The 22,304-nt window shown below is 51.1% G+C and overlaps 1 protein-coding gene across 7 annotated transcripts in view; it reads left to right on the top strand.

The window, feature by feature from the left end:
• The window catches only part of USH1C (USH1 protein network component harmonin), a 50,427-nt gene that overhangs the window by 445 nt on the left and 27,678 nt on the right, over positions 1-22,304 (top strand). For all 7 annotated transcript variants that reach the window (XM_008971486.6, XM_034932241.3, XM_034932238.3 and 4 more), the window contains exons 2-12: positions 10,670-10,737; positions 12,451-12,594; positions 12,701-12,839; positions 16,640-16,748; positions 16,886-16,910; positions 17,116-17,173; positions 17,485-17,579; positions 19,391-19,475; positions 20,457-20,516; positions 20,668-20,724; positions 21,009-21,151. In XM_008971486.6, the coding sequence (XP_008969734.1) occupies positions 10,670-10,737; positions 12,451-12,594; positions 12,701-12,839; positions 16,640-16,748; positions 16,886-16,910; positions 17,116-17,173; positions 17,485-17,579; positions 19,391-19,475; positions 20,457-20,516; positions 20,668-20,724; positions 21,009-21,151 (983 nt within the window). The remainder of the gene's footprint in view (positions 1-10,669; positions 10,738-12,450; positions 12,595-12,700; positions 12,840-16,639; positions 16,749-16,885; positions 16,911-17,115; positions 17,174-17,484; positions 17,580-19,390; positions 19,476-20,456; positions 20,517-20,667; positions 20,725-21,008; positions 21,152-22,304) is intronic.

Below are 22,304 nucleotides of genomic sequence, written 5' to 3'. Positions count from 1 at the left end.
CTTTTCTGAGGTGCCCCCTTTGTGGGCAAGCCCCTCTCCTTCCTAGTGCTCCCAGCTCAGGGCTGTTGAGGCATGTGGAGACAGTCTGGGGCAGTATCTGAGAGGTGAGGGTTGGGAGAAGGGAAACTAGACGTCTCTCTCTCTGCCTTTTGACCTCAGAACATGAGTTAGAAGCATTTCAGCCCTGCCTGCCTAAGGGCGTTTCTTAGGGTCTGAGAAGTAGCTGAGGAGCTGGTGCTGACCCGGGTGCGGTGGGGAGGAAGGGAGGAGGTACTGAGGGCGTCGGAGCTGGGCTCTGGCCGGCCAGATCCTTCAGGCAGAGCCGGGTCCACCCTGGTGTGTCCCAGTGAGGGGCCTCACTGGTGGTCTGGGATTCTCAAGGACCATCTCTGGAAGCGGCCAGGTTTCACACAGGGCATTTTGAGAATGATTCACAAAGCTGTGCAGAATCTGCTGAGGCCCTGAGACCAGACAGGGCCATCAAAGAGATCCAGCCTACTTCCCCACCAAGCCTTAGGATGCCTCTGAGTCTGGGGATGAAGCTGGTGGGGGGGGGGGTGCGGGGGTGGTATCTGGAGCTCCCCACAGGCCCTGCCTGAGGGGCAGGTAACTATTGATAACTGTGTGACCCAAGGCTCTCCCAAAGACCCCAGGGGCAGTGTCTTTAGACCAAGCCAAACCTCTTCCTGGTCTGAGGGCTGAGCTCAGGTAGGGCAGGTCAGGGTGCTTAACCCCTTCCTTCCCATAAAGAGGCCCATAGGAGCCCAAGGAGCCAGCCAGTGTAGGGGCCACAGGGGCTTGGGGCCAAGGGCCCGGGGTCAATTATTCATTTAATAAGCATGTTTTGAGCATCCTCTCAGCCATACCCAGTCTGGGCCCTTTGCTGGTGGTGTAGGTGGGAGGCAGACCCTACCCTGGTAATTACCCATGTCTGGGTGCTGCGTGTTGAGGCCAAGCTTTTGTAAGGGCACAAAGGGACAGCTCAAACTGGCAGAAGGCTCCTGAAAACAAGGTCTTGGGCATCCCTGGTCCTGCTCCCAGGGGTGGGTGATAGCTGGAAGTTCAGTAGGAATTTAGGGGCTGGCGAATACCAAGGGGAGCTTGAGAGAGCATTCACTGTTACATCCTGTTGCAAAGAGACATGTCGGAAGAAATTTCAGCCACTAAGGACATTTTGTGAGTGTAGATTTCAGGCAACCCAGTTTGAAGGAGCTCAGCCTTCCATCCCCCAACCCAAGACTCAGGGTTGAATTTCACTTTCCTGCCCCGGCCTGAAATGACATCAGGTCTTCTGCCTTCACTCTGTGGGGTACCTGCTCTCTCTTTTTTGTGAGAATCATCTCCAGGGTCCCTGGTGTCTGATGCAGACCCTGGGTTTGCCCTGTTCCTCTTCCCCAGGTCCCACAGGCTCCAAAGGGCCTCAGACCTCCACGTTTCCTCTGCCCTACTCTTCCTCATCGCAACAGTCATTACTTATTAATATCCCTGTGTGCAAGCAGGGCAGGCGCCATGTGCTAGGCAAGGCCCAGGCTGGACTTTGTGCCCTGCTGCCTTGGAGACAGCCACAGCCTTCCCCTCCCAGGTTGGGGATCATCCAGGAACTGGGGAGAGAGGATGAAGCACAGAGGATTTTACAGCTTGCTGGGAGAAATTTACAGCTTGCTGTTGTTTGCTTTGTAGGGGTCTCTTCCTTAGTGTTTTGGAAGAAATGGTTTGTGATCTAAATCCTTAGTTGTTGGAGGTGATATTTAAGGTAGTGTGTTCTAATGGAAAGTGCTCTGTGACCTTGAGCAAGTTACTTAATCTCTCTGTGCCTCAGTGCTCTTACTTGTGAAAAGAGATAACAATATTTAACGAATAAGGTTACCATGAATGCTGAATGAGACCTACATGTGTGTGGGGAGCTTAAATAGACCCTGGCACTTAGGGAGCTCTCAAGAAATGTCCATGTTGATTATTATCTGGAGTTAGCAGAACTGGGACCAAATCTTAGCCCTGTCACTGTCAGGGAGACCTTGACCAAGCCACCCACTCTCCCTGAGTTTTAGTTTCTTCAGCTATGAGATGGAGTTTGTAGTACTTACCTCACAAGACAGTCAAAACTAACTAGCAATTAAAGTACCGGCTGCTCTGGGCCCACAGTAACCACACTGTTTCCAGCTGATACCTGCAGAGTGTCCAGTGGGAGCCAACAGGCTCCAGGCATTGACTCCCTTTGATTTGTGAAGTTACCCCAAGGCCGCCAGGAGCACTTGCATGCCCTTCCAGTAACTAGTAGCAACCTTGGGCCAGGATGTGGGGGAGCAGGGCTTGGTCAGAGACTGTTTTCTCCCTCAGAGAACCAGCTTTCAAAGGGAGACTGCTCTTCTGTTCGCAGCACCAGCACAGGGCAGGAACTTGGTTACTCATTGGCTTAAAAGTATTTATTGCCTCTTCAGCAATCATGCATTTATGAGCATAGCTGTGTATTCTGCCTGAGGCCAGGCATCTGACAACTGGTTGGGATGAATAAGATCAGAAAGAGCCACCACTCTCTAGGAATTTGTTAATCATTCATTTATTCACATAGGCAATAAATATTGACTGAGCCCTTAATATATGCCAGGCAGTACTCTAAGCATCAAAAAACAAAATAAAGCCCTTGCTGTCTTAGACAGTACATTCCAGTAGGGAAGACAGATAGTTAAAAGGAAATCGACAAAAGTATCATACAATGCCAGATAGTGATAAATTCTATGAAAAAATAAACTAAGATGGGGAGAGAGAGATAGTAAGTAACAAGGTAGGCAGTCACGAAGGCCTCTCTGAAGAGGTGACATCTGAGCAGAGACCTAGAAGAAGTGAGGAGAAGGAGCCACAGGGATACATGTAGAAGAGCATTCCCTAAAGTGGAAGCAGCAAGTGTGAAGGCCCTGAGGCAAGCAGATGCCCGCCTGTATGGAACAGCAAGTAGGACAGCGTGTCCCAGAGGAATCGTGAGTGGAGAATGGTGAGAAATGGGTCGGAGGGGTGGTAGGGGCCTGGTAGGCCATGGTCAGATCAGGATTTTCTTGTAAGTGTGAATGATTTACATTTAAAAGGAATTGTTCTGGCTGCTCTGTAGAGAATCCACTGAGGGGCCCAAGAGTAGAAGGGGGACCTCAGTCAGGAGGCTCCTGCAGGAGCCCAGGCCAGAGGCAGGGGCTCGGACTCGGGTGAGAATGGGTCGGATTCAGGATACATGTTAAAGGAAAAACTGACAGGCTTTGCTGATGGATTGGCTGCGAGCGTAGAAAGAGAGGTATCAAGGGTAAATCCACATTTGGTGGAGACGGAGCAGGTTGGTGGAGACAGAGCAGGAGGTGGTGGAAACCTAGCGTTCCACTTCGAATGCTGTAAGTTTGAGATGCCTGCTAGAGGTGACTGAGAAGGCTGTAGGTCTGGCCTGGAGATAAGCATCGGTAGGTCCTTGGGGGTGTGAGTGGTATTTAAACCCCTGAGATGAATGAGGTCACTTAGAGAGACGGTGCAGATGGAGAGGAGACCTAGGACAGAGCCCGGGGCACCTCAACTTTTGGAGGAGAAGGAGCAGCAAGCGAGGAAGGAGAGCAAGGAGAAGCAGGGCGTGATTGCTGTGCCAGGCACAGGGTGAAATACTACAAACTAGCTGACATGTCAAGAGCCTCTGAAAAGATGAAGGGCACTGTCTATGTCCTTGATGGTGGTGATGCTTTCACACGTGCACATTTATCCCCAAACTCATCAGGTTGTATACACTAAATATATACAGCACTTTACATGTCAGGCATACCTCAATAAAGTGGTTCCAGAAAAAGAAAAGAAGTCAGGTGTGGCGGGTCACGCCTGAAATCCCAGCATTTTGGGAGGCTGAGGTGGGAGAATCACTTGAGTCCATGAGTTTGAGACCAGCCTGGGCAACATAGCGAGACCCCATCTCTACAAAAAATACAAAAATTAGCCAGGTGTGGTGTTGTGCACCTGTAGTCCCAGCTACTTGAGAGGTTGAGGCAGGAGAATCAATTGAGCCTGGAGGTTGAGGCTGCAGTGAGCTGTGGTCACACCACTGCACTCCAGCTTGGGTGACAGAGTGAGACCTGGTCTCAAAAAAAAGAAAAAGAAAGAAAGTAACAGAAAAGGAAAGAAAAGAAAGAGAGAGAGACAGAGACAGAGACAGAGAGAACCCCAGACAAGAAAGAAAGAAAGAAAAAGAAAAAGAAAAGATGGATGATAAGAAAACGAGAGTCAAATAAAGCCTGGTACCACTGGGATGCACACTGTAAAGGCCTGGGAAGAAGTGTGGCTGGATCTATTCATCCCACTAACATCTACAGAGGGCCACTCGCTGCCTGCTGCTGTGGATATAGAATTTATGTCCACTTATTCTCACTTAGTTTTATGTAACAAACACAGGACTTACTACCTGCCAGGCACTGTTCTGAACTCTTCATAATTATTAACTCATTAAATTAATACTAAAAAAAATGATTAATCTCTCATAGTGATTAAATCCCATTTTAAAAAGAGATGTTAGTCCCCATTTTACAGATAAGGAAACTGAGGCACAGAGAGGAGCAGACCCAGTTGGGGAAGGGGTTCTTTGGCTCCACCACCACACTCACAAGCCAGGCCTGTGTCTGGGCCACACAAACGCTTGTGGGGAGACAGGAGGGTAAAGGGAGAAAGTTCAGCACAGCTTGGTGAGTCCCATGGCAGAGTTGGGGACAAAGTGCTATTGTGTGCACAGAGAAAGATGTGGCCAGCTTTGTGTGGGAGCCTAAGGAAAGACTTGGCCAAGAAGAGGTGACATTTGAAGTGAGTCTTAAAGATAGAGGAGGAGTCCACAGAGAGGAAATACTGCTGGTACCACCATTACTAATGGCTAACCAGGGTGGCAGCAGGGAACAGGTGGCTCGTCCAAGGGGGAAGCCAAGAAAGCTTTATGAACATGACCAACAAGCTGCACCCTGGGGCCAGATGCAGGAGGCCAGCATCCCTGAAGGGGCCAGTAGAGGGAAGGTTACCAGAACAGGTGAGAACCAGGGCTGCCAGAGAGGCCCAGACAGCAGCTGCAGCCTTGGGTGGAGGAACCTGCCTAACTGTGGCCCAGCAGCCAGCCCCCAGGGACTAGGAGCCTCAGTTCCTGTCTCCCCACGCCTCTCATCTCCTGCTTGTGCCTCCCGATGGCTGAACACAGCAGAAAGCCAGAGGGAAGAGGAGCCCAGGCAGAGCCCTCTGGACAAAGGGCAGGGTGGAGAAGGCTGGAGGCATGAAAGGAAAAGATCTAGCACACATTTTGGAGACCTTGAAATGTCCCAGGCATTGTCATACGTGCTTTACATATACTCACTCATTTAATCCCCGCAACAGCCCAAAGAGACTTCATCAAGCAGAACAACATGCATTATTTAATTTGTTCTGGCTCTCTTTCTCCCTGTTTGGCTGGGTGCACACCTAAAGTTGAATCTTCCTGAGTTGACTGTCCCATGGTTCCCCTGTGTAGCTATCCTGAAGGGCCAGTCCATATGGGGGAATACAGAGGGATGAGACTGGAGGGTACCACATGGCCAAACCCAGCTTTTGCCTCCAATACCCTAGACAAGGGGCCTGAAGATTGTGAGGGTGGAGATGCTCCCTGTCCCCTCCTCCCTCCCACACAGACCAATAGCACAGTGCCAGAGAAACATCAGTCAGCAAATGCTAATCTAGGCAGGGCTGGCAGCAGGGGCAGGGGGTAGCAGGGATGATAATAGAGATCCCCAACAGCTATTTGTAGATGGTGGGCTCCTTTAGGGCTTCTGTGCTTAATATCAAGAGGGATCCGAGAAAAGGAAAGGCTTTCTAAATCTAGTCGGAGAAAGAAGACTGGTGTCTTTCCCACAGTAGGTGTTCAATAAATGTGTAATGGACAAGTGGACAACAAAGGAGTTATATTTCATAAGTGGATACCATGTGGTAGTTTGAAAAAAACAGAGGTTTTGGAGCCAGTAGGCATAGGTTGGGGTCTCAATTCTGTCACTTCTCTGAGCCTCTGTTTCCTCATCTGTAAAATGGGGATGATAACGTTCACCTCAGAGGGTTGTTAGGAGATTAAAGATAATACACGTAAAGTTCCTCAGGCAGTGGACAGTCAGTAGGGAGAGGCTGGCTGGGATAAGTGAGCCAGACAGAAAGAGACTCAGGCTGGGAGGCAGGTGAGGAGGCTCTAGACTCTGGAAGAGGGGACTTGGGCCTCATCTGAAATGAAGGCAGGATTCAGATGAGAGGAGGGAAGCTGTCCATTGTGGATAGTTGGAGTCGCTGGGACCTACTTTTTTGTGATGAATTGGAAGTGAACTAAGGGGAGGCAGACCCAGAATATATGTGCTGAGGACCAGTGGAAAGGTGGTGACCCAGGCCTGGGCCAACATGTCAGAAAGAAGGCTCTAGACTAGAGCAAATAGAGTTCACGTTTCATCAACAGACGCCACTGGGCACCGTGCGCCTGTGTGCATGACATGGTTCTGGGTTCCACAGGGAAATGAAGAACATGTTTGGAAGGAAAGGAAGAAAGGAGTGTGGGAGACTTACTGCGTGCCTAGTGCTTCGTATGTACCTAAGTACAGGGTACTGGGACAATGGTACAAAGCACCCTAGAGCAGGGGCTCCCCAAAACTGATCCTCGGGCTAGTGCTAGGCAGAATTCCAGAAGAGAGGAAACTATATAATTTTTTAATATTGGAAAAGTAATTTGATTTGGACCACAGGGAAGACTACAAAGAAAAAGTAATTTAAGTGATGGTGGTATTGTTACTGCACGTTCAGGCTTTAGAGAAACTTCCATCTTTCTCAGCTTTCTTTTCTGGTGCCTTTTAATGCCTGAAGAGTGAGGTGTGAGTGTGTGTTTTCACTCAGGTGTGGTCAGAGAATAAAGCAGTGCTGTTCTCTCTGAGTCTTTCTGAGATATTTCTGGGTGAGAATGATCCCTCCCTTTGCAGGATCTCCTGTGTAACCAGTTTTCAAGTTTTTGATGATCTATCACTTAGATTCATATTTAAAGAGCATTCTACATAAACCAGATCTATTTTCCCTGTTAGCTGTTATGGTCTATAGAGAATTGTTTAAATGGACAAGTCAGACATGGAGGTAGATGGAATGTTCTGAGTGAGGACAAGGAGATTCCAGTGTGTCAGGGGAAGGATCTGTTCCACTGCAGCTGAGTCCCACTTGGGATGTGGTGAAGCGAGCAAGGGCAGAACTGAGGACAGGGTTTGAGTGACCTAACCGGTGACAGTGGGTGGACATGAGGCCAAAGAGTTGAGCTCTGCAGCTGTCTCAGGAGACAGGTAGGATGAGACCTCTGGGAGCAGTGGTCAGTGCTGGAGGGCTGCTGACAAGGGCCAGGAGCCCGGGACCTTCAGGGACAGGCTCCTTTCCACCAAGACCATCTCCAAGTGATCTGTGCTTGGCCCAGGGAAGGGAGAAAAACAGAACCCTAGACCCTAACATTGCAAGTTACCTTACTCTTCTACCTCAGTTTTCCACCTAATGCACAATAAACATGGTCTAAGGAGGACAGTTCCTCACTACTGGAATCTAATGCTACAGCAAGATACATTTCTGCAAAGAGGGATAAGAGGGAACTTCAGTCCTAAGGCCTCAGTCAATAAGAGATTCCCTCTCCCATCTTCTTTCTTGTGTCACCACCCAGGGTTATAACTAGGCTAGAAGTCTTTAGTCAGGGTGTCCTCTCTCCAGCCAAAGCAGATGTGATTTTTATGCTCCCCTTAGAAAGTAGAACACTTGGGTTCAAAGAGTCATTCAAAAGATGTCCCATTTTCTCACTCATTATAGGCCAAGCCAAAAGTGTTTTCTTAACAGTGCAGAGGAGAGAGATGGGGCTTAGAGATAAGAAAGGAGTTCTTGAAAGCAAAGGGTTTGAAATTTTGGCCTAAAGGGACCTTGGGAGTTATTTTCCCCTGCCAGGCCTGAGTCACAATCAATGGTCATCGTGGCGTAGCAGAAAGAACATGGGCTTTGGAGTCAGACTTGGGTTCACATCCTAGCTCTGCTTATTAGCTGTGGGACACTGGGTGAGTTGACTTAACCTCTCTGATCCTCAGTTTCCTCAGCTGCAACATTATGTGAGAATATTGGCCCCAATGTGATAAACAAATGGAATAAAGCCCATGAAAAGCTCCTGGTGCCACCGCATGGGGCATTATGGGGGCAACATCATTTCCCTTCCCCTTCTGTTCCCATGGTTACCTCCCTCCCACCTGAACCATGTGGGCATACCAGGAGGCAGGCAGATAAATTCATTCAATACTTCTTTATTGAGAGCTTATTATGTGTTGGGCATGAGGAATTTAGAACAAAATAGACCTCATCTTTCCCCTCATGGGATTTTTCTGTCCAGCGAAGGTGACAGAGAAAACAATTCACAGAGAAAACAAACCTTAAATTACAAATTGTAGTCGATCTGTGAAGGAATTGAAACATCTCCGGGGTGCAGGAGTCGGTTCTGTCTGGGTAGGTGAGCAGGGAAGACCTCTCTGGAAAGGAGGTGGCCAGGCAGGGAAGTGGGGGAAGCAGTCCAAGCAGAGGGAACAAGCATACGCCAAGGCCCTGAGGCTGGAGAGCGTTCGGCCTGTGGGAAGAACTGAAAGGAGGACTTTGTAGCCAGGAAGACTGGTAGGAGAGGAGATTGGGCTTTGATAAGTCAAAGTAAGGAGTTTGGATTTAGGTTTGGTTTGGGGTACAAGAAACTACTGAGCAAGCAAGCAACATATCTAATTTATAAAGATATTTCTCACCCCTGCTGCTAGGAGAGTTCATACTCCTCCATCACAGCCCAGTGTGGGCAGCCCAGGCCTGTCTCAGGGAGGCACCCCTGCCCCACAGGCCTGAGCAGAGTGGGTGAGAGAATCCAGGCTATGTAGAGAGATGAGCTTTCAGAGGTGGTGGATGCGAAAGGCCAGCCTCCCACCCTAAGATTTAGTACCACCCACTCAAGCAGATGCTTCCATCTCCTGTCATCTGGGAGCTCCTTTTTTTTTTTTTTTTTTTTTTTTTTTTTTTTTTTTGAGATGGAGTCTCGCTCTGTCACCCAGCCTGGAGTGCAGTGGTGCAATCTTGGCTCACTGCAACCTCCGCCTCCCGAGTTCAAGTGATTCTCCTGCCTCAGCCTCCTAAGTAGCTGGGATTACAGGGGCATACCACCACGCCCAGCTAATTTTTGTATTTTAATAGAGACAGGGTTTTGCCATGTTAGCTAGGCTGGTCTCAAACTCTTGATCTCAGATGATCTGCCCACCTCGGCCTCCCAAAGTGCTGGGATTATAGGTGTGAGCCACCGCACCCAGCCCTAGCTGGGAACTCCTTGCACTGAGGTAGGGAGAAAGCAAGGGTGCCCTTTTGGAGCAGGTGGGCTGAACTTCTGTAGCAACTAAAGCCCAAGCTGTGAGTCAAGCCTCCCAAGTTATTCTCACCTTTAATGAAATGCTCAGTCTGATTTTATAGGGAAGGAGGTACTGTCAGATCTAGGCCAGAAATCTGCATTCTGTACCCCCTGCTCAGGCCAGAAATCCCAAGGGCTGGGCCCAGCATGTCCCCTCTGTGGTGGGATGGACAGACTGCCCCGGTCTTCCAGAACCCTTGGGATACCCACAGAAAGAGGTAACGCTGCTCTGGCCCTCTTCTGAGGACGAGTCAGTGGAGAGCATGCAGCTTCCAGCTGCAGCCTCTCTATGAAGGGCTGAGGCCCTGGGCTGGGAGGCTGGAGGAGAGAGGTACCCAGTGACCCCCCAAGCTTCCACCTTGCTCTGTTACCTGTTCTTGGGCTGAAGAGAGACCCAAAAATACGGTGTAGAGATTCACACTGAGGTAACTCAGGGAGTGGAATTCAGGGCCTCCCGCTGGGATTGAGGTGCTAATGACACAACTCCTGAACCTGACCTTAGAGTGCCAGCCATTGACGTCAACAAAGTTGAAATGATGTAACCTGACTCTCCCCCTGTGGGGCTTGTGCAGGGGCCTGGGGAGGGGGAAGGAGTGGCCATGAAACTGACTAGTGGACAGAACCCAGCTAAGGTCAGGACAAGACAGAGTGAAGGTCCCCTGGCACTGATGTTACAGAAGAATTCGGTGGTAAGGGGCTTCTGGCGAGTGGCATGTGCTATCTGAGCGAGTGGCCCAAATCCTTCCTGAAAGCATTTATCCGGCACTACAGCCACCATCAGGTAAGACAGTGGGCTTCTTCTGGCCTTGGATGACACAGCCATGGGGGTGAGCAGCAGCACTGCCATGGCAGTGTGTCACTGTCACATGGGGATTCACATATATACATATGTGTGTGCATCCCCGTGTGTGCACATATTGCCCCACCTGGGGACGAAGGGTGCCTGGCCACATCTGGAGGGGCAGCGGTACTCCTGTGGCCACGTTGGGGTGGTCTGCATAGGTCTGATGCATTGGGGTCAGAGGGGCAGCCTGGCCTGTGGCTCCTCTTCTCTCCTCACAACTCCAGCCCTGAAAAGCTGCTGGGGAGGCCCTTGGGGATGAACTCTCCTCACAACTCCAGCCCTGAAAAGCTGCTGGGGAGGCCCTTGGGGATGACCTCTCCTCCCTGGGGTCTGCTATTGGGGGGGTGGTGCTGAGCCTGGAGCTGTGATTCTGCTATTGGATTTTCCAGGTGGATTTTCTGATTGAAAATGATGCAGAGAAGGACTATCTCTATGATGTGCTGCGAATGTACCACCAGTAAGTGTGCTGGGTCCAGCTCTTGTGGACCACTTGGGTTCCTTTGTCTTCAGGGAGCCCTGGGATGGGTTGTTCTGAGACAGAGGAGCTCAGAGGGTGGATGCTCACTGCTCCTGGAAATCAAATGGACATACCATTCACTCATTTCAGCAACTATTTACACAAGTACTTTGTACTTGGCTTTGTACTAGGGGCTGGGTATACTTGTGAGCCAGACAGATTGGTCTCTGTTCTCAGGTTGCTCACAGTCTGATGGAGGAGGCTGTCTAGTAGCCAGATAGATTCTATAGAGCATGATTGTTGGGACAGAACAAGAAATGCCAGCTGGCCACAGCCCTTGCATCAGATGTCTCCGATCACCCACTTGCTTTTTGATTCATTTTGTGTACTTTATAAGCTCCTGCCACTGCTGGGCACTGTGCAGAATCTGGAAATGAATTAGATCCACTTTCTTTCCTTGAGTAACTTGTGGTCTGGTGAGGGGAGATGAGCATACACTGCAAACACAAAGAACTCGAATATAAGTTACATCAAATAACTGCTAAGTAGAGGTAAAAGCAGAAATGTGAAGAAAGGAGTTTTCCTTTCCAACTGCGAGGGAAGAGGAAGGACCAGGAAGGCTTGAGCAAGGCTTTGAAGGATAAGAAAGATTTGGGGCCAGGCACGGTGGCTCATGCCTGTAATCCCAGAACTTTGGGAAGCTGAGGCAGGAGGATTGCTTGAGCCTAAGAGTTAGAGACCAGCCTGGGCAACATGGTGAAATCCCATCTCTACAAAAAAATACAAAAAATTAGCCGGGTATGGTGGCGCGTGCCTGTAGTCCCAGCTACTTAGGAGGCTGAGGTGGGAATATCACCTGAACCCAGGAGGTCAAGGCTGCAGTGAGCCACGATTACATCAATGCACTCCAGCCTGGGCAAGACAGCAAGACCCTGTCTCAAAAAATAATAATAATAAAAGAAAAAGATTTTGGTAGGTGGAATATCTGGGAAGGGCATTCCAGAATGAGGGATCAGCATCAGCCAAAGTGTGGAGGCATGAAAGCAAGGGTGTGAATGGGATAAGTAATCTGGGGGAGTAGGACTTGGGAGGACACGGAGATCATAAATAGCCACAAGGCTGGAGAAGCTCCATGGGGACAGGTCATGGAGGGCCTTGAGCCTGCTGAGAAGAGTGGACTTTGTCCTCTGGGCAGTAAGGGGCCATCAAAGGGTTTTAAGCCAGGGAGTGCCTTACACTGAGAAAAGATGACGTGACAGTGAGTACGTGGGCAGGCAGCTGCAGTCGAAGGTCTGAACAGCATGAGGGAGGAGGCACGTGAACTGTGGTGAGGTGAAATTGACAGAGCTTAGCAGCAGATACGAGTGGAGATGATGAGTGTATGAGGAATTGTCAGCATCTCACACAGAGCTTTCCCCTCTGGAAAGATCCCAACAGCCGAGATAGGCAGCGCTGAGTTTGAAATCCTGGCTTCATCTCATCTGCAAAATGGGTCAACAATCCCTAGTAGACTGGTTTCCTGGGGATATTTATATAAGAGAACAAAGTCTTCTCAGGCACTGGCCCGGTGTGAAGAGCTCTGGGCTCTTCAGGAGTAGTCTCCTCCATTCCTAAGCCTGGGCCCAGTGGCTGAAATGGTTTCCTCTTGGAATCCCTGGGTGCCTGAGGTCATGGCCAGGGGTGATGCTCCAGGCATTCCCGGCATCTCCACAGGACCATGGATGTGGCCGTGCTCGTGGGAGACCTGAAGCTGGTCATCAATGAACCCAGCCGTCTGCCTCTGTTTGATGCCATTCGGCCGCTGATCCCACTGAAGCACCAGGTGGAATATGATCAGCTGACCCCCCGGCGCTCCAGGTGCAGAGGAAGCCACCAGGCTGGAGGCAGGGGATGGAGAGGTCACCCTGGGCGGGGCAGTGCTGGCAGCCAAGCTGCACCATCACCGACCTCTCCTGTGTGGCAGGAAGCTGAAGGAGGTGCGTCTGGACCGTCTGCACCCCGAAGGCCTCGGCCTGAGTGTGCGTGGTGGCCTGGAGTTTGCCTGTGGGCTCTTCATCTCCCACCTCATCAAAGGCGGTCAGGCAGACAGCGTCGGGCTCCAGGTGAGCAAACAGAGTCTGGGGGAGGGGGAGCGAGGGCCTCGGACCTCCTGCCTCCCCCTCATTCATCCACTAGGCTGTGTGGCACAACGTGGAACACCCACTTTTCTGAGCCTTCGGGCGAAGAAGAGGCTGGCGCGTCCTGATGGGTGTTCTTAGGCTCATAGAAATCAGGCCGCAGGCAATTGCCTGTTTTCTTGAGTGAAGCTGGTAACCTGGCTGCTGCCTACTTCCAACTGCTGCCTCCTTCCAGCTGCTGCCGCTGCACTTCCCCCCACCTCCCCTATTCCCCAAGAGAGGAAGACAGTGATGCTGACATATGAAGTTTTGGACCTGTTGCCTTTTACCAGCAGGGGGAAAGAAAGCCTGGTGCAATGTGATGCCAAAGAGCATAGACTCTGAAGCAGGGTTAGCCGGGTTCAATTCTGGCTTTGCTATTCATTAGGCTGTGTGACTTGGTGGAATGACTTAACCCTGTGCTTCAATTTCCTCATCTATAAAATGAGTTGCCGATAGTACTGTCTACCTCGTCAGGTTTTGTTAGTAAATGAATTAATAGTAGAAAGTGCTTATAGCAGGGCCTGGCATACAAATGCTGTGAGTCTGGTAAGTGAACAGAGAGAGGGAGATTTAAGAAACGCCTGGAATGTGCCAGGTCACATCCTCACAAGCAGTCCTTGCTATATGCATTGAATGGATCGTCCCCATTTTACAGAATTAATAGAGGCTCAGAGGCCAGTAAGTGGCAGAGCCAGGATTAGAAACTGGGTCTCCTGACTGCCAAGCCCAGAAATCTCTCTTCAGCAACGCAGGTGCCTCTCCTTTGGGGTCCCCACACCTCAGGGCCTGAGCAGAGATGGGCAGACCTCCAGGTCTCACTCCTACCTGAGCCCAGGGCTGTGTTTTTGTGTGTTGAAATAAAGGAGGCCCTCCCACCATCACCAAGAGCTTCCAGCGGGTTTGTTATCAACATCCCAATCCGGGCTGCCAAGCTTGGGGCTTCAAGGGGCTCGAAGGCTAATGGTACAAGACACTGTGGCATAGGGGGTGGAAACAGGGAGCTGACAGACACCGCTTTGTTCTAAATCCCTGTCTCACGGCTCCCTGGTGGTGTCTGAAATTTCAGCCCCTTCATTATTTCTTTCCTCTGCAGCACATTTTCCAGCTCAGAAATGCAGCCAGAGAAAACACATAATGAGCGCCTCTCTTGGCGTCAGCTGAGGCCGCCTTTTTTCCAGGGCGAGCTCTCTTAGGACAAGCAGTTCTCAATGCTGCCTCGATGACTGGGGGCGTTGGGGTATTTTAATGATACCTAGAGTTTTACCTTCCTGGCTGTTTCTCAGGCTTATGAATTATCGGCCCTTTCTCTAGCTGAGGGGTTCATCTCTCCTTTGTGCCGCTGTCCCTCAGATCGTTGTATCATCGTGGCCCTTGCACAAAGGGCCCTTTGCAGGGCTCCACACAGGGCGAGACGGGGAGGAAAGTTGATCCTGCAACCTGAGCCAGGGGCTGTGTGGGAATCATTCTGACTGGGGTTCTGGGCAAATTCCCTTTAGGAATAAGACAGGGAACTTTACTCAGAGGAGCTTCGGGAAAAATGGCTGCATCCATTGACCTGTCTGGGGTTCATGTTTCTGGGGAGATCTCATGCCTGAGGGCAGCTGGAAGAAGATGCTGGAAGGCAGGGGATGAGCAGGTTCAGATACAGCATGGCTGGGCTAAAGACCTGTGCTGATTTGACCTGTGAGGCTGGGTCCCCAGTGGTGGGCTTGGACCCTCCCACAGGACCCTCTGCCCTTGTCCCCTGCTGGAGATACTTGGTTTTTGTATTTTTTCCCCCAAGAATATCCTAACTTAACCTACATCCTCTGCCTTGCACAGGGCAGCCTGTGACATACAACTTGCTGTATATTCCAGACCTAGAAAATTATTCTGTGTGCTTTGGTTTTCCCTGTCATAACATGGACAGCTGCCTTTGTGTGGGACTTGAGGGCTCTGACAGGTGGCAAGGATCCAGAGAGGGCAGGATGCAGGGAATTGCAGCTAGGCTTGGCCGGATGCCCTTCTTTTCTACTTCCAGACACCCAAGAGACACCACTTGTCTATCAGGGAGACCTGACTTCAAATCCCACGACACTGTTTACTATTGGGGTAACCTTGAGCAAGTCACTTTACCTCTCTGAGCCTCAGTTTTCTCATCCGATTAACAGAGATACAAATTCCTGCTCTGCAGGGTTGTTGTGAAAAATAGGTGGAAGGAGTTAGTCTGGCCGCTGTCCTTGAATTACATGTTCCCAGAAACCTAGAGGGTTCTTTAGCGGGCCCCCACCCCAGTGCCATTTTGAGCCCTTGGCCACTCCTGTCAGGTCCCTGAGAAGACTGGGGTCTGTGTCCCGGAGTGGGAGGGAAGCGTCCCTTGGAATAGTGAGAAGGTGACTCTGTGGGAATGCTGTAGAGGGCAGGAGTTGCCCTAGAGGACCCCTCGGAGGCTGCATGTCCACCCAGCCCCTACCTACCTAGACCCACAGGGAGTCCAGCTTGCGTCCCTCACGTGTGCCAGCAAGTCTCCAAAGGGTGAGCATGTGTGTTTCGAGTTAAGCCCCCAGCTGACCTGCACTGGCCTCAGACAGGAACCTCTCCAGGAGCCAGTCTCTGTTTTGCAGCTACTGGCTGTGTGACCTTGGACAAAACCTCACTTCCTTGGGCTTCAGCTTCAGCTGATATCTGAGAGTTCCTCCTGCCCTATGGTCATTAAATGAGGAGCTCCAGAATTGATCCCCAGGGCCAGGGTGCCTGGAGGAGCCGGCAGTATCCAGCAGGGGGCAATCTCACCACGGCTCTGTATCCAGGGCTGGCTGCCCAGGGCCCATCTCAACAATCCGCTGTGGCCTAAGCCCTGAGAAGAGAGATCTGAGCTGAGTATTCAGGGATCAGGACTAACTCATGATAACAATAGCAATCATGTATTGAGTGCTTACTGTGTGGCAGGCACTAGCTGTCTTTACATGCACAAGTTCACTTAATTCTCACAGCAACCTTGGTATTCCCCATTTTACAGATGAGGAAAACAGGTTCAGACAGTTCAAGAGACTTGCTCAAGGTCATATAGCTAACAATAATAAAAGAAGGGATTTGAACCCAGCACATCTGATGCCAAAGCCCTGTGCTTGTTCACTGTTCTTTGCTTGCTCCCAAAATAGGAATTCAGAGGTCAGGGCCACAGCAGAGTTAAAATGTTCATCAAGTTTCCATATGATGGGGAAAAAAAAATCGTATGTGTGTGTGTGTTGGTGATGTGAGCTTGGGTCAGGAGTCACAGAAGGTCCCCACCCCAACTCAGTTACAGTGTTGTAGCAATTAACAGAGATAGGGAGCCAACTTCCTAGGGGTGGGTTGGGACAAAGTCCCGGTAAGAATAGCTTAAAGCTGAGTGAAATGTCACCCTTCGCATAGAATCCAGAATCTGATGGTGCCCCAGTGGAGTGAAAGGGGCACCAGAGTGAGGGTGCAGAGAGTTCTGAGATCTTCTCCCAGCTCTGCTGCACACCTGCTGTGCCCCTCACCCCTGTCTTGCTTTCTCCATCTGTAAAATGGGGCAACAAGACTGCTTGGACATGCCACCTGAACCTGGGATCCCCCGGGCTGATGGAGGGTGGGTTGGTTGAGATCAAGGCTTATTCCAGGGGATGGCACAGCCACCCTTCCCTTTTCCGGAGAGCAGTCCGGGAGCATCTGGTGGTGAGTCTGCCCCACTGCCTGATGCTCCCTCCACCCGGTGCTCCCTGCCTCTCTCTGTGGTCAAGGTAGGGGACGAGATCGTCCGGATCAATGGATATTCCATCTCCTCCTGTACCCATGAGGAGGTCATCAACCTCATTCGAACCAAGAAAACTGTGTCCATCAAAGTGAGACGTGAGTGAGGCCAGAGCAGGGCAGTACTCCACGACGGTGGGAGGGAGGGAGGGCGGGGGAGCAGGGCAGTACTCCACGACGGTGGGAGGGAGGGAGGGCGGGGGAGCTGTCCTAACCACTGTGCCTTTCTCCCGCAGACATCGGCCTGATCCCCGTGAAAAGGTGAGAGGTCCCTCCTCTGCAGGCCAACTCTTCCCTGTGGGCCCAGGGTCCTGGTATAGCCCTGGGGTCCGGCTCCCACCATGCCAGCCCTGCTTCTGGACCAGTGGAGGCTGGAGGCTCTGGACATGGTGGATCTGGATGTGGGGCCTGGTTCCTCAAACGTCTCTCGCTAACCACCCTCCCATCTATTTTCCCTTCCCATCAGCTCTCCTGATGAGCCCCTCACTTGGCAGTATGTGGATCAGTTTGTGTCGGAATCTGGGGTAAGGGCCAGACCTCCTGTGATGGGGTTTGGGTGGGGTCATCTTCAAGGAGGGGTGGCCAGTCCTGAAGGGAGGGCTTGCTCTAGAGATGCACCCTCAGGGGCTTCACACAGGCCCCCAGGGCAGCCAGCGCACCGCTGTGGGGCAACAGCCCTCGGCCAGGCCAGGCTGGTGCAGACACATCCCCAGGGATGGAATGATGATCTGGCTGGCGTGAGTTCAGCAGTGCTCGCCCTGCAGATCCCACAAGCTCAAGAGGCTGCTTGCACGCATGTGGACACTCCGTGATTCTGCTTCTCTCTCTCTTTCAGGGTGTGCGAGGCAGCCTGGGCTCCCCTGGAAATCGAGAAAACAAGGAGAAGAAGGTCTTCATCAGCCTGGTGGGCTCCCGGGGCCTTGGCTGCAGGTGGGTGGCGGGCATGCCCTGGGGTCATTCGTGGCCAGTGCACCCCAGCAGGCCCCTATTGCCCTCCCCTTCCTCACTGCCACTTCCGAGGAAACCTTGCCCACCAGGGGTGTGACTGTCCATGGGTGATGATACTTTTTTTGTTAGATACAGGGTCTGACTCTGTTGCCCAGGCTGGAGTGCAGTGGCGTGATCATAGCTCACTGTAGCCTCAACCTCCCCAGCTCAAGCAATCCTCCCGCCTCAGCCTCCTGAGTAGCCGGATCTACAGGATCACACTGCCATACCCAGCTAACTTTTAATTTTTTTGTAGAGATGGAGTTTTGTTATGTTGCCCAGGCTGGTCTCAAACTCCTGGGCTCAAGTGATCCTCCCACCTCAGCCTCCCAAAGTGCTGGGATTAGAGGCATGAAGCACCACACCCAGCCTTGGTGTTGACACTTCTTGGTGCCTGATTTCCCCTCTGAACTTCATGACAGGCCTTTAGGGCCAGAGGGTCATCTCTAACAGAGCCCAATTTACAGATGAGGAAATTGAGGCCCAGAGGCAGAACAGTGTTACCTTGTGGGCCCTTGAGTCACTGCAAAAGGAGCCTGTTCGGCTGGTCATCTCTGTCACAGCTCTCTTGTCACTTATTAACTTGTTGGCTTCCTTAAGAGGCAGACAGGGAATTCCAAACAGACATTGGGCCACACGGGGCTTAAGCATGCAGGTGCCACCGTTACTCAGATCCCAGTTCCAGCCCTGCTTTCCCACTTAAGAGCTCTGGAACCTTGGGCCAGCTACTTAACCACTTTGAGCCTCAGTTTCTCCCTCTATAAATGGGCGATAATAATTCCCACATCACAGGGTGGTTGTGGAGAAAGTAAAGTGCCAAGCTTAGTACCTGCTAAATAGTAAGCAGTTGGTAAATATTAGCTATTATTATTTAAGTTGTCCCTGTTCTTTCCTTTCATTCACATTTATTCAATGTTTTGTGCCAAGCACAAGTGATAAAAAGTCCCACCTTTCTGGGAGACAACAGCCTAATCTAGAAGTCAACCAAGTAAATAGTTATAATATAGGGTGATAGGGACTCGAATGGGACTACATTCTGCGTCCAGGATGGCAAATAGGTGCCATCTCTAGTCAATTAGTAGCAGCTCCCTGGAGTGCTGCTTTGAAAAGCATTCTAAAGCTGTATCCAGGATTGTGGGAAAGAGTGCTGTGATCAATGAGTGACTTCTGCCACCAATCTAGGAAGGAATGCAAACAGTACATGTACCATCCTTGCCATAAATGTCATAGGAGCACTAAGAACAGAGCGGCTACTTTAGTCTTGGGATAGAATAAGGGATCTGAGCCAGGCATGGTGGTGCGCACCTGTAGTCGCAGCTAGGCTGAGGTGGGAAGGTTGCTTGATCCCAGGAGTTGGAGGTTGCAGAGAGCTATGATCACACCACTGCACTCCAACCTGGGTGACAGAGCAAGACCCTGTCTCTAAAAAATAAATTAAAAAAAATAAGAGGATCTGGTGAAAACCTTATAGAAGGGATAGCATTTGAGTCTTAAGGAATGGACAGGAAAGTGCTAGAAAGAAAGAAGAAACAGCATATGAGGTATATTAGGTGAGAGGTTGGGTAGGAAGAATTACAAGGATTTTTCTGTGGCTGTTGCCCAGGGTAGCAGTAGAAATCAGGCTGGAGAGGGACACAGAGGCTGAAGAGGTAGGCAGTCGAGGGCCTTCAGTCCTCAGCTCATGAGTGACCTGTATCCTGAGCACTGGACATGGGTTACCTGTATCCCAAGCACATATTTCCCACCTCCCGCAGCATTTCCAGCGGCCCCATCCAGAAGCCTGGCATCTTTATCAGCCACGTGAAACCTGGCTCCCTGTCTGCTGAGGTGGGATTGGAGGTGAGTGACGCTGGGCCAGCCCCAGTGGGGGCCCACTGGAAATTGGGTCAGACTGTGATCCCGCGGTGACAGGGGCAGGTGCCTTTCCACATGGCCCTCTTTCAGTGGACACTGAGGGAGTAGGAGCCCTACCCACCCTGCAGAGAAGGCTTCACAGAGTGGGGACGTTTGACCCTTCTGCAGCCTTCCCCAGCTCTGATAGTTGTTGGTCCCCAGCTTGGGAATGTTGTAATGGTAATCAAAGAACGGACCTTCAGTGTCCACTTGCATCGGACATTGTTCCATGCCCTTTACACTTCACAAGAACGCTAAGGGTTAAGTACCACCATTATCCCCACTTTACATATGAGGAAACTGAGACCCAGAGAAAGTATATGATTTTTCCAAAATCGTGTACCTCGTATGGTAGGGCTGGGATTCAAACATAGGTGGTCCAATCCCAAAGCAGGAACCCTTAACCTCTTCTTTGGACAAGTTACTTCATGTCTCTGTGCTTCAGTTTGCTTACCTGTAAGATGGGGATAATAAAGCCTTTCTTCCAAGGTTGTTGTGTGGGTTAAAGTAATTAATATGTATTCTAGAGCTGTGCCAAGCATATTGTAAGTGATCAGTGAATGTTAGCTATTCTGTTATGACGATTCAACACAGCCTGTGCTAAATGAGAAGCTCAAAGGTTCCCGCATCTACAAACTGTGATTTTTAAAGCAAATGTCATCAAATTTAGCCAAAGAAATGAACATGTAATGGTATAATATTTGATAGTTGATAAGATAGTTATGAAGTAGGGGAGTGCCGGGGTCAGCTTTAAGCCCTCGCAGAGCTCCACCAGAGCTTTCCAACTGCTCCATTCATCAGGAGGAGCTGAGGTACTGCCATTGAAGATCCAGCATCTGACCCAGAGCCCCTGGGGGAGCCCGTCCTGCAGATGAGCGAGTGTACAGATAGCGCAAACACACTAATCTTTCTCCATTTCCCCACCAGACAGGGGACCAGATTGTCGAAGTCAATGGCATCGACTTCTCTAACCTGGATCACAAGGAGGTGAGATGTGGGGGTCTTCACCTGTTGGCCCTTGTCATCTCCACACCCCACTTCTCATCCCCACCACCCTGGAGCCTGGGGCCTTCGGTGCTCTCTGCCTGGACTGCTGTGGTCTGTCAGGCCTCGGCCCACTGTCCTTCTGTCCCCACAGGCTGTGAATGTGCTGAAGAGTAGCCGCAGCCTGACCATCTCCATTGTAGCTGGAGCTGTAAGTCCAGAATGAGCTGGTGGGAGCCCCTTGACCCTCATCCCCAGCCCCTCTGACCTTTGATCTCTGCCACACACTCCCAGGGTGGCTGGTCTCCTTCCCTGAAGCTCTGACAGAGCAGAGCGACAGGACTTCTGCCCAGCAAGAAGTTTGGGTCAGGGATTGCGGGAGCCGCAGTGCCTGATGGTGCTGAGAAGACCACCTGCATCTCGGCCCCCAGGGGTGTGTCAGGGGATCCCCAGGTTCCCCGGGGGCTGAGCAAGGGGCCTCTTTTCTCCCACGAGGGCCGGGAGCTGTTCATGACAGACCGGGAGCGGCTGGCAGAGGCGCGGCAGCGTGAGCTGCAGCGGCAGGAGCTTCTCATGCAGAAGCGGCTGGCGATGGAGTCCAACAAGATCCTCCAAGAGCAGCAGGAGATGGAGCGGCAGTGAGTGCAGCCAGCCCTGGATGCCCTGTCCCGCCTCCCACCCCACCATACGACCCCACCTAGCTTGCTTCCTGCCCGCTGTGTCCCCAGCCAACTTCCTCCTCCTCCCTGGAGGCCAGTCCTCAGACCAGATGAGTTTGGTGGTAGGTCAGCGTATCCATCCTTGGCCTCAGACCACCTGGCTCCTTCCTCCTTGCTGAGCAGAGGCCCCTGACTTCCAAGATTCCAAGAATATGGAAAATAAGCATCCTACTAGCAGTAGGCTCTAGCTAGCTAGGATTAGCTACCAGCTAACATTTGTCAAGTACCTCCATAAGGCTGGTGTTGTATTAGGGCCTTGTTTATGTTTCTTAATTCCCACAATAGCCCTGGGAGGTAGAGAGTATTAACCCCATTTTAGAGGTGTGGAGACTGACACTCAGAGAGGTGAAGCCACTTGTGTCTAAAGTCACACGTGGCCAAGCTGGGATCACCCCCAGGCAATCTGGCAAGTCCCCACAGGGCTGCCCTGCCTATAGTGATGAAGCTCACACTTGTCCGGGATGATTGAAATGATGGCCTAAGAGAATAAATGGGGTGAGCAATTCATAAATCAAAAACTACTGTCAAGATCCAAATCCAAATACATTTTAGGCATTTAAAAGTATTTCATGGCTGGACGCGGTGACTCACGCCTGTTATCCCAGCACTTTGGAGGTCGAGGCCGGCAGATCATCTGAGGTCAGGAGTTCGAGACCAGCCTGGCCAGCATGGTGAAACTGTATCTCTACTAAAAATACAAAAAAAAATTAGCTGGGCATAGTGGCATGCGACTGTAATCCCAGCTTCTCGGGAGGCTGAGACATGAGAATCACTTGAACCTGGGAGGCAGAGGTTGCAGTGAGCTGATATCGCACCACTGAACTCCTGGGTGCAAAGTGAGACTTTGTCTCAATCAATCAATTAATGTATTTTGAAAAGGAAAGAGGAAAGGCTGTCCCCATCTCCCCCAACACAGAGTTAGCTGGGAGTATTCCACCTGGCTAGGAGCCCCTGCTTTGCTCCTGGGGTCAGTCCAGGCCCCGCCTGTCATCAGTCACCTTACCTAAGTGTTTGGAGGAGGGTGCATGGAGTGTGGCCTTCACATGGATCTGCTTCCCTCCTCCCACAGCCC

Source organism: Pan paniscus, chromosome 9 (assembly GCF_029289425.2).
Source record: "Pan paniscus chromosome 9, NHGRI_mPanPan1-v2.0_pri, whole genome shotgun sequence".
In the NCBI taxonomy this organism is placed as follows: domain Eukaryota; kingdom Metazoa; phylum Chordata; class Mammalia; order Primates; family Hominidae; genus Pan; species Pan paniscus.
This window is presented reverse-complemented; position numbering and strand designations above follow the sequence as displayed.